We start from the raw sequence: 12,039 nt of genomic DNA, 5'->3' as shown, positions 1-12,039 counted from the left end.
GGCTTCGGTAGTAGTCTGGGAAAGGGCCGAGGACCCAGCGGTCTCAGGTACAGAAGACACCGCCAAAGGAGTGTCGTCGGTAGTCAGGGACTGCAAAGGCATCTCGCTGAGAACCGGACCATGTGTAGCCTGTTTTGGCATGGTGTCGGCGGGGACCGCGGGCCTCGCGTGTCGGTCCTTTTCCTTGCGTTTTTTGGACAAAACGGTAGTCGGAGTGTCCGACGACATTTTATAATCAAAAGCTTTACCAAAGTAGTGTTGGGCGAACTCCGTCCGATGCTTAATAGTGCGTTTATTGAAGGTAGCGCAAAAGCGACAGCCCGAGACATCGTGGTCTGGGCCCAAACAAGGTATGCAGAGGGAATGGAAATCCTTATGCGGTATTTGCTTCCCACAAGAAATACAATTATTAACTTTTTCTGACATCGGTCTGAGGCAAGAAAAGTTTCCCCAACGGGGTACTTAACTTTAATGAAGACTTCAGTTTCCAATTTTTTTTCGTAATTCAGGAGCTGGCCGACCGGCACTTGCGAACTGCTTCTGCTTCGGGCACCGCACGGCGAAAAAGACTGAAGAACATGGCGTCGGCTGTGTCTTATATACTCTGGCCTTCCTGACGTCAGAAGAGTAAGTGACAACAACCGACGCCGGACCAAGACTTTGGAATTCGGCCGACCGAGGGACCGCATGACGGCTGAAAACCCATCTGTGATTACTGCAGCTGTATGCACGATGAACATCAAACAATTGCTCTGATTTCCTGATGTCCTTGGTTCTGTCCAGGTAAAAACGTAGTTGTCTGTGTACATCCAAGGAATGCAAGATCATTTCCCCTTGAGGACTGGGGAAAAAAGTTGGCAAGTGAATAGTTTGATTTAAAGCCACTTTGGAAACCACCTTAGGCAAGAAAGTGGGATTAGTCCTTAAAGGCACCCTGTCTTGATGAAAAATAATGTAAGGTTTCACAGCCATGAGAGCTTGCAACTCCGAAACTCTCCTGGCAGAGGTCAGAGCTAACAGAATGGCTGTCTTCCAAGATAAAAACTTGATGTCAGAAGTGGCAGCAGGCTCAAAAGGAGGTAAGGTGAGTTTTTCCAAAACATAGTTGAGATCCCAAGCAGGAATGGGAGGAGAACTAGGGGGCCTTAAGTTTTTAGCTCCTCTGAGAAACTGTCTCATGAGCTGATGAGAAAAGATAGGAGGGTCTCTATTATAATGAGCAGAAATAGCAGAAGCATGGATCTTTATGGAAGAGAAAGAGAGACCCTTATGTAAGAGGTCTGTCAGGTAAAGTAAAATCAGAGGAATGTTAGGAATAAGAGGATCTGAATCTTGTGCCTGCATCCAGGAGCAAAATCTTTTCCATTTTCCTGCATGATTTTCTAGTGCTAGGACGTCTGGCTTCTAAAATGACATCCATAACCTGCTTGGGTAGGAGAGAATGAATCAAAGACCCTGGATTAACCAGGCCGCCAGGCTGAGTTTTTTGACATGGGAGTGCAGAACCGGACCCTGGTGCTGGGACAGAAGATTCGGAGTCTGTGGTAATACCCAAGGGGGCTCCAGGCAAAGGTTTTTCAGAGTTGGGTACCAAAATTGTCGAGGCCAATTTGGGGCCAGCAAAATTATCATCTTGGGCTTGTCCTGTTTGATCTTTAATAACACCCGTGGAAGAAGAGGTAGAGGTGGGAAGGCATACCCCGAGAGGTTTCTCCAACTGAATAATAGAGCATCCACTTTCCAAGCTAGTTCGTGGAAAGTCCTGGTGCAAAAAATCTGTAGTTGATGATTGAGGTGGGATGCAAAGAGGTCTATGTGAGGACATCCCCAGACTGCTGTAATCATCCTGAATATTTCGGTGTCCAGCATCCATTCGTGTGGATCCGACAGGTTTCTGCTCAGACTGCCTGCCAGGAAGTTTTGCTTCCCTGGTAGAAACTGAGCTTGAAGGTCCAGTTTGCAAGTTAGAGCTGTGTTCCATAGATTCATGGCTAGTCTGCAAAGGGGATAGGAATGAGATCCCCCTTGCTTGTTTATGTACCACATAACTGTGGTGTTGTCTGTCCGTATCAGTAGCTGTCCTGGTTGTAGAAGATTCCTGAAAGCCAATAGAGCATTCTGTACGGCTAACACTTCCTTTAAATTGATATGCAGGAGCTTCTGATCCTTTGTCCAAAGGCCCTGCAGACAGTTGCCCTGAAAATGGGCTCCCCATGCATCATCTGAAGTGTCCATGGTTAGTATCCGAGTGGTTGGAGGCAGACTGAAGGGTTTTCCTATGTTTAGAGTACATGCCTTGGACCACCAAAGGAATTCCTTTCGGAGACAAGGCAGGATGTTGATTTGTATGTCTAAACTGTGGCAATGCTGAGACCATACACTTTTTAGGTACCACTGAATTTTCCTCATATGTAGTCTTGCATATGGTACGAGAAGGATGCAGGAGGCCATGTAACCCAAAGCCTGCAGGAATTTCCTTGCAGAAAGCTGAGTTAAAGTTGTCAAGGTTTTGAAAGTTGAAGCCAGCTGTAATTGTTTTTCGGATGTCAGAAATGCCATCTGGGTTGTGGTGTTTAGAAGAGCACCCAGAAAAGTTATCTGTTGTAGGGTGTCAAATTTGAATTTATGTTTACAGAGAATCCCAGGAACTTGAGAAGGTTCTGAACAAATTCTAGATGCTGGAGTAAGACATCCTTGCTGTCTGCCTGAATTAGACAATCATCCAGATAAGGGTAAATTTGAATTCCCTTGAGTCTGCAATAAGCTACTACTGGAGCCAGGCATTTGATGAAGACCCTGGGCGCAGTAGACAATCCAAAGGGCAGCACAGAGAATTGATAGTGCCTCGATCCGGCCCTGAACCTGAGGTATTTTCTGCATTCCTGCCTGATGGGAATGTGTAAATATGCCTCCTTTAAATCCAAAGTTACCATCCATGCATTTCTGGTCAGCATTGGAAGTAGTTGCTGTAGAGTAAGCATCTTGAATTTTGGTATCTCGAGAAAAGTGTTCAAGACTGACAGATCCAGAATGGGTCTCCATGAATTTTGCTTTCTGGGGACTAGAAAGAGCCTCGAGTAAAAACCTTGTCCCATCTCTGAAAGTGGAACCAGTTCTATGGCTTTCATAGCCAAGAGAACCTCCACCTGGTTTAAGGCCTCTAACCATTGATGTTTTGGAAGATCCGGCCATCCGCTTGGTCTTGGTAGGGTATGAAAATGGAATTTGTAACCTCTTAAAACCACATCCAGAACCCACTTGTCTTGGGTTATAAGAGTCCAATTTAGGTGAAAAAGAGAGTTTTCCTCCAAGTGGGGCTTCCAGGCAAGAAGCTCCTGCAGCCCAACAGAGGGAGTCATTGAGCCTGTTTTCTATGAGCTTGCGACCTGTCCTCTCCTCCCCTAGGGGTGGAAGCAGTCCACTGTCTTGGTCTATAAGAGGCTTGCGTTTGAGGCCTTCCTCGGGAGCGTCTGTATCTACCCCTCTGAGGCCTGTCTGAGTTGGGAAAGGACCAATTTTTTGTAGGCCAATTCCTACTAAATCTGGGTGGCTGTACTTGTAAGAAATCTTTAACCGTCTGCATGGATTTTGCCTTGTCCTCCATCTTCTTTATCACCTCTTCAGCCTTAGGTCCAAACAAAACATCATGCTCAACAGGAGCATCCAATAACTTAGGTTTTACTTGATCTGGCAAGTTTTGTTCCTTTAACCAAGCATGCCTTCTAATGACTGTACCAGAGGCAGCAGCCCTACAAGAAGCCTCCAAGGCATCAAATCCACAGTGTAAACCATGCTTCCCAACTTGTTCAGTGGCATGCATTAAGTCATGTAATTCCTTATCATCTGCACAGGCAGAAATGGAAGTTAGCTTTTGTTTCAAAACAGACAGAAGAAATTGCTGGTATTTCAGCATATGAAATTGACAGTTTAAAGCCCTAATAGATAAAGTAGCAGAAGTGTACACTTTTTTGCCCCATCTTTCTAAAGATCTGGAATCCTTCTCAGTGGGAATGGGGTTTTAGCAGTAGGCCTTAACCCCCTTAGGACCCTGAGAAATGGTTTCAGGATCAGCAGTAGGATTCTTGTATAAAAACTGGTGTGAATCAGGAACCCTATAATATCATTCTGGCTTAACAGGAGCTGGAGGAAAAGAGTCCGGAGTTAAGTTAGCCTCTGAAAAAGCATCATCCACAATATCCAAAATAGGAGGAATAGCCAGGGGTCTATGTTGGGGATGAAGAAGAAAATCCCCAAGTCTTTTCTTAGATTCTGAGTACTCCTGTCCTTCCCAGTGAAAATGTTCCCTCATTTCATGTAAAGTTTCTCCAAAAGAGAAATCCACCGGGGGAAAAGCTAAAGGAATGGATTCCTCAGCATCAGAATCCTCATAAGGAGGGAAAGAATATTCCTGGTCAGAAGAAGAAACTGAAGAAACAGAAGCTTGATCAGAGGAGTCATAATACACTTCCTGCCTTGGCCTTTTATCTGGAGGGGGATGTGAACCCCTAATCATAGTAAGTAAGGCCTCCGCCATCTTAAGCAACTGTTTCTGAGACTTGGGTGCCGGATCAGAAGAGGCCTGAGCTGTAGTCTTTGCCTTTGCTAGAAGCTGAGTAGGCCTGAAAACCCCTTCGGAAGCCGGTACCTGCACAGCGGCTCTGGACCCATCCGAAGGAGCATTGTCCGAAGGTCCTGCAACAGAAATATTCAAAGGCCTAGTCGGCTCCTCGTGGGAGTCCGTTTCGGCCATCGGTTCCGAAATGGCCGACGACAGGGGCTGCAAAAGCACCTCACTGACGGCCAAACCTGAAGCTGGCTCTGCTTGTACAATATCGTCCGATTTGGACCTCGGAGGCCTGTCTTTATCCTTGCGTCGTTTGTGAACTCCGGTAGCTGGAACCGAATCCGACGACATTTTGTAATTAAAGCGCCTACCGAAGTAATGAAATGCAAAATTGTACCTTCGTTTAATCGTACGTTGATTGAATCTAGCACAAAACCGACAACTAGCTACGTCGTGGTCAGGGCCTAAGCAAGGAATACAGTAAGAATGAAAATCCTTACGAGGTATTTGCTTCCCACAAGAAATACAATCATTAACTTTTTCTGACATCGGACTGGAGCAAGAAAAAAGTTTCCCCAACAGGGTACTTAGCTTCGAGTAGGAGAAGAAAGTCTTCGGACTGAAGTAAGATTAGCAAAAATTGTCAGGAGTCAGCCGACCGGCAAATGCGAACTGCTATCACCGCACGGCAAGAAAGACTGGAGAACATGGCGTCGGCTGTCAGCTTTGTACTCCTGGCGCTCTGACGTCAGGGAGCATGGCTGAACAGCCGACGCTGGACCCAGACTTTGGGATTCTGGCCGACCGAGGACTGCCTGCCAGCAGGGGAGAACCCTACAGTCATGACTGCAACAGTGAAACACGATGAACATCAGGAGGTGTGGCTAAAGGCCTGTGCCGAGGCAGTAGTAAGAAATCCCTAAGCCTCTTTTTAGAATCAGAGAAATCCTGACTTTCCCAACAAAAATGCTCCCCTGAGAGTATGCAAGGTTTCACCAAAAGAGAAATCCTCTGAGGGACAAGCAGAGGGAACAGAGTCCTCTGCACCAGTATCCTCACAGGTAGATAAGGGTAAATCCTGGTCATCAAAGGAAACAGAAAATTCAGAATCCTGGTCAGAAGTATCATAAGCAAACTCAGTCCTAGGTCTCTTAAAGGGGGAAGGCTGGCTTCCCCTGATTAAAGTAATAAGGTCTTCAGCCATTCTTATCATTTGTTTTTTAGGCATAGAGGCCTGACCATGCAGTCTGGTCGTCAGTTTTCTAGGCATGCTTCGAGACTTAGGCCTTGAAGAAGAAGATGCCGTCGGTTTAATACGCAAGTCAGTAGGCCTGAATACACCCTCAGAAGCCGGTGCCTGCACAGCGGCTCCGGACCTATCCAAGGTACAGACATCTGCAGGTTCCACAGTTGAAGCATCTCGCAGCATACCGGAGTCCGAAAGGGTCTCAGTAGAGGCCTGCAAATCTGAAGTAGTGGGTATCGGGGGCTGCAAAAGCGCCTCACTGAGTACCGGCGAACTGGCGACTGGCTTAGGAGAAGCGTCATCGGCAGCTTTGGACATAGGTGTCCTGTCTCTGTCTTTATCTTTGTGTTTTTTTCGGAATGTTGGTAGTTGGATGGCTTACCGAAGACATATCAGGATAACTGAACAGAGCACCAAAACATTTAGAAGCGAAAATATACAGACGACAGATAGTTTGTGGTTTAAATCAGGCACAAAACCGACAGTGAGGTATGTCCTAGTCAGGGCCTAGGCAAAGAATACAAAACTAATGAAAATCTTTATAAGGTATTTGCTTTCCACAAGTAATGCAATTATTTACTTTTACTGACATCGATTTAGAGCAAGAAAAAGTTTCCCCAACAGGGTACTTAGCTTTTAGTTGAAGACTTCAGTTCTGAAACTCAAAAACAAAAATTTCAGGAGTCGGCCGACCAGCACTTGTGAACTGCTTCAGCTTTGGGCACCACACGGCAAGAAAGACTGATGTACTGGTGTTGGCTGCATGTTTTATACCCCTGACGACCTGACGTCACGGAAGAAGAGACAGCAACCGACGCAGGACCCAAGACTTTGTTAATCAGGCCGACTGAGGGCTACTGCAAGCAGATAACCCAAATGTGATGACTGCAACAGTGAAACACGAAGAACATGTACATCACAAAGAGGATCCTAGGCATTAAACACATGTCCTACACGGACAGACTCAAAAGACTCCAGCTATTCTTTGTCTCATATTGCCTACTTAGAGGCGATCTTTGCTTGACTTACAAAGCCATGTCTGACCCAGCTCTGTTAGAAATGCTACATCTAAAGAAATACCAATCCCTCTGAACCACGTGCTCCAGGGACCTCAACCTCATTACCACAATCAACAGAACATGCTGGAGGGACAGGTTATTCACCCAGAGACTGCCCATGCTCTGGAATAGACTTCCCATACATGTCAAGCAGAGCACCTCAATGTCCCTCTTCAACAAGGATCTTGATGAGTGGATGGGCAATAGAAAGTTCACCCCGGGGATCACTCCAGTGGCTCTACTTGACAGAGGCACTGGGAACTAACGTCGGGTGGCACAATGGCAGGGCACTTCTATGGGCTAAGCTTGTAAAGGCTCCAGGACCATTAGCCTAGTACACACCTATGAATGCTGCTGAGGAAAAAAAAAATCAACTGTTATGACAATTCTGCAAATGCAACCAATGCTGCATGAATGCTACAACACACTAGTTGTGTAAACTTGAGTAACTATTCATTCAAGTTAAACAGCTAAACACCAATCAAGCCAAAGCAACTACAAGAAATGCTACACAGAAGACAACATACAACACAAAACTGCATTCCCAGTTAAGCCATTTCAATTTACACATATAAACACTTTTACTTGGCAAATATTGCACAGATTGGAAAATAAAAAGACACTTACCTAAGAGCGCTGGAATGTTATTAGGAGACTGGTTTAACACAAAGTGAAACTGGGCATCTGCCTGTTCCATTTTATCACCTTCCAGCAGGCAGAAGCACGCTCTTCCCAACAAATGGTTCTAAAAAGGTTTAATGTCAGAGTAAACATTTTAATTACAAAATGAAATACTTAAATGAAAACAAAACAGATACTAATGGAAACTATAGTTGACAAATTAAACAGACAAGATGTAAGGAAAAATAATAATTTAAAGTCACACTGAGATAAATGCTGTGAGAAAACCCCACATTTGTTGTAAAAATGTCAATTATTTGTTATAACCCATGTACTTTACTGGAATTTAAAAACAAACTTATTACTAAATATAAATATACTTGGAAAGTATTTATATTACTTTCTTTGAGACAGTTACTCAGGCTATAGATAAGGGAAAGGAGGTACACACGGCTTACCTTGACCTTGCTAAAGCATTTGACACCATTCCCCATTCAGGTATTATTGATAAGCTCACCAGCCTGGGCATAAACCCTTATGTCACAAGATGGATCACAAACTGGCTCTCAGACAGATCCCATAAAGTAAGAGTAGCAGGATCTATGTCCAAATCCAGACCAGTAACGAGTGGTGTGCCTCAGGGCTCTGTCCTGGGGCCCCTCCTGTTTGGCATATACTTCTCAGAAGTACAGGCAAGCACGGAAGGGCTGTGTTTGACTAAGTTTGCAGACGACTGCAAAGTGGGTGCTATAATAGTCTCTCCGGCTGACATGGAGATCCTCCAGAAGGGCCTAAATGAGACTGATGCATGATGTCAAAGCCATGGTCTCAAGCTAAATGCAAAAAAATGCGTAGTAATCCCCTTTGGAAAAAACAGAGTACCCGCAAACTACAACATAGGAGGTAATCCCATGAAATCTGAAGAAGAAATAAGGGATCTAGGGACCCAAGTAGATAATCAGCTTTCCTTTGATAACCATGTTGCCAAAGTGGTTAGAAAATCCTTCTATGTGACCCATCTGATCACGAAGGGTTGCATCAAGATCTAAGGATGTAATGGTGCCCCTCTACTCTTCCCTCATCAGACCCATTATTGAGTACAATGCACCAATTGGAATGTACCTGGCTAGACATCTCCAGCAGCTGGAGAGACCACAAAGGTACCTAACCAAGAGGATTACTGGCCTCAAACAGTTGCCCTATGCAGCACGATTGAAAAAGCTAAGACTGCTCTCTGTTGCATACCGCTTTCTCAGAGGCGATCTCTGTCTAACGTACAGAGCCATGTCCAACCCAGAATTGTTGAACATGCTCCATCTTAGCAAAACCAAATCTACTCGAACTACACGCTCTAGGGATATAAACCTCTACACAACAATGAATAGAACATGCTGGAGGGATAGATTCCCTTCACAGAGACTTCCCTTACTATGGAACAGGGTCCTGATCTATATAAGACAGAGCCCCTCACTATCACTCTTCAAGAGGAACCTTGATCAGTGGATGGGTAACAGAAAGTTCACACTGGAAATCACACCAACAGCACTACTAGATAGGGGCCAAGGGTACGAGCTGCTAGTACAAGGGTCTGGGGAACTACTGAAGAGGTGGTGAATACCGCACAACGTGGCTGGGCTAATATATGCCTTTGGGCAGATAGCCCAGTAATAACCTATGAACCTATGAAATGGATATTTATTAGAATGCAAATTGCTAAAACACCAAAAGGGTTGGTTATGTAGTACTTACCAGAGTGCCAGAGTTAAACCACTCAGGTTCCACCCTTGTAATCCAACCATGGCACAACTGAGCAAATACTGCAGCCACAGCCACAAGACATAAAGGCCTTTCAGAATACAAGCAAGTGTGGAGAAGCTACTGGCTGAAATGGAAACAAGTCTCTCCAACTAAAATAATGTTTCTCAGGAGCGATGGCTCCTGGACTGAAAAATTCCTCTGATAAAACTTACATAATCCGAGATGAAAGTAATCAAATGTGAACAATGGAGACGGCAGCAAAGTGGACATATGAGAAAATGAGATGCAACTCAATGATTTCATTAGGGTACTGCAAAACTTCAGGAATAAGAAATGAAAAGGGATCTAGGCAGTTTTCTACACGTCCAACATGGAAACCTTTTTCATTTACCTCTGAATATCTTTTCACAGCATCAGAGATAATAAAATACACACTACCATACTGGAAAGACTATCCAAACTAACAAATGAAATAAGTGCTGGAGCCAAGCAGTTGTACTAAGTGTGTAGTGGACCTAGGAATTCTTTGATAGGTACAGGCAGCAGCTTCTAAAAAAATTTTTTGGGGGGGGGGGCTGAAGAGAAAATGAAGTAGGCACTTTTGGGGAGCGATGGCTTGAAATAATCAGAGTAGAAGCAATGGCAAATAGGTCTGCCTTAACCAAAAAACAGGAATTTGAATCACTTTGACCCTGTGCAACACTGCATTCTAAATGGTCAGCAGATAAAATGCATGGAAAATACCAAAGAAAATGTCAGAGAAGACTGTGGCCCTGGGACTTCAGTAAGGCATCCCAAATTTAGCCAGTTTATGCAGAAACTAAAGGCAAGTTAGCATAACAGGAATTGCAGTAAGAAATGAGAGAAAAGCAGGATTACGGTATATTTAGAGAGAAAACCACAGGAGAGAAATTGCTAGAAGTAATACTTTACAAGCAATACTTGTATAGAAGTAATGATTTAGAATTAATGTAATGCTCTTTTCGTTTTATTACGACATGAGGGTTCAGAGTGATGTCAAATCTAAAGTATTCTTAATCAGTGAAGGGCATCTATCACTACTACATTTAAAATTAGTCAAAAACCCACAGGCTAAGGTAACAACTTGCAGTAATAAGATATGTAAAATATCTTATTACTGCAAGTTGTTGCCTTAGCCTGTGGGTTTTTGACTGGACTTATTCTTTTGGGTCCTGCTTGCTGCGAGGGAAGTTCCTTGAATCTACATTTAAAATTAACTAAACTGAATTAAGAGCACTAGCAAACCTTTCGGATTTATTCATTTATTTTTGCCAATTATATTACAGCACCAGTCCAACTGGACCATTTACAGTCTCAGCCAAGGGAATACAGACACAAATCATATGAAACTAAACATAAATAAAAAGATAGCAAATAAAAAAAGAAGTTATGTACCTACCATAACGTTCCATGTTAGTTGTCTTCAACTCGCCTTCTTTCTTGCTGGTTGGGATTGGAGCCAATCCTCGGCTCCGACTCGGCCATCTTCTACAGCTCGAGAGCTGTTTACTGGCTCGAGGCTACCCCTTATCCCATGATGCCTAGCGCTAACTACCCAGATCTCGTTTGTAATAGCTAACCCCAGACATAGCCAGAGAATCAACCCATCCAAACAAAAGGTTGAGCATACCTGTCATACTCTCTAAGTCAGTAGAGGAAACAAACCAGAGAACACTTAGCCAGTGAAACCAAAAACTCCTTTCGATCCAATAGGACAGGGGGACGGAGGGTGGGACGCAAGAAAAAAGGCGAGATGAAGACAACGTTTATGTTAAGTTGTCTATCTCGTCTTTGTTTCTTGCTGGTTGGGACAGCGTCCCTAGCACCTACAATCCTGGGCGGCTCATTGAAACAGACTTTTCAGAACAGTGGAACCAAAGTTAGCTCTGCGCCTGGAGACCATATCCAACTTGTAATGAGAAATAAAGGTATGCGGGTTTGCCCATGTAGCAGCTGCACAGATAGAGTCCATGGGCAACCTAGACTGGAAGGCTACAGAGGTGGCCAAAGCCCTAGCAGAATGACCTTTCAGTTTGATAGACAACTCTTTGTTTCTCAATTGATAGATGAAGGTAATAAATGTGAGACAACCACCTGGATAAGGTCACTTTAGAAACTGGGAGACCTTGTTTGCCCCGAGCATAGGAAAGGAAAAGTTGGTCCGACTTCCTTATATCCTTCGTTCAATGCAAGTAAAAACGCAATTATCTAAGAACATCCAATTGGTGTAATTTGTATTCTGCCTTGCTGGTGTGGTTAGGGAAAAACACAGGGAGGTCTATAGATTGGTTTAGATTATTTTCTGAGCAGACTTTCGGAAGGAAAGAGGGATTAGTCCACAGAGCAACCCTGTCCTTATGAAAAACTAAGTACAGAGGACGAACACTTAGTGCCTGAAGTTCAGAGACGCGTCTGGCTGAAGTAATAGCTACAGAAAGAGAGTTTTCCAAGATAGAAACTTAATGGAGCAGGATGCTGCCGGTTCAAAAGGGGGCATAATTAAGGAGGTTAGTACCAAATTAAGGTCCCAAGGAGGAGGGGGATCTCTCACTATTGAGGGCCTAAGGAGAGTAGTCCCTCTGAGAAAAGCTTTACATAGCTTATGAGACATAATGTGCGACAACCCAACATGAAAGTTAAGAGATGGCCGCCAATTGAACCCTGATTGTAGCAGAAGCGGACCCAGAATGAAAAAGTTCTGCTAGGAACTCCAAGACTTCGTGGGCTGGGGCTGAAAAGGGATCTATGTTCCTAGCCTCTGCCCAACAAGA

At 44.3% G+C, this 12,039-nt stretch overlaps 1 protein-coding gene across 1 annotated transcript in view; it reads right to left on the bottom strand.

Annotated features, from left to right (window-relative positions):
• Positions 1–12,039, bottom strand: part of CTR9 (CTR9 homolog, Paf1/RNA polymerase II complex component) — a 1,518,941-nt gene that overhangs the window by 1,274,069 nt on the left and 232,833 nt on the right. Inside the window, exon 4 of the mRNA XM_044059132.1 lies at positions 7,496–7,613. Within this exon, the coding sequence (XP_043915067.1) occupies positions 7,496–7,613 (118 nt within the window). The remainder of the gene's footprint in view (positions 1–7,495; positions 7,614–12,039) is intronic.

The sequence above is a fragment of the Protopterus annectens genome, chromosome 17.part0 (assembly GCF_019279795.1).
Source record: "Protopterus annectens isolate FY-2018-M chromosome 17.part0, PAN1.0, whole genome shotgun sequence".
Classification (NCBI taxonomy): Eukaryota; Metazoa; Chordata; order Ceratodontiformes; family Protopteridae; genus Protopterus; species Protopterus annectens.
This window is presented reverse-complemented; position numbering and strand designations above follow the sequence as displayed.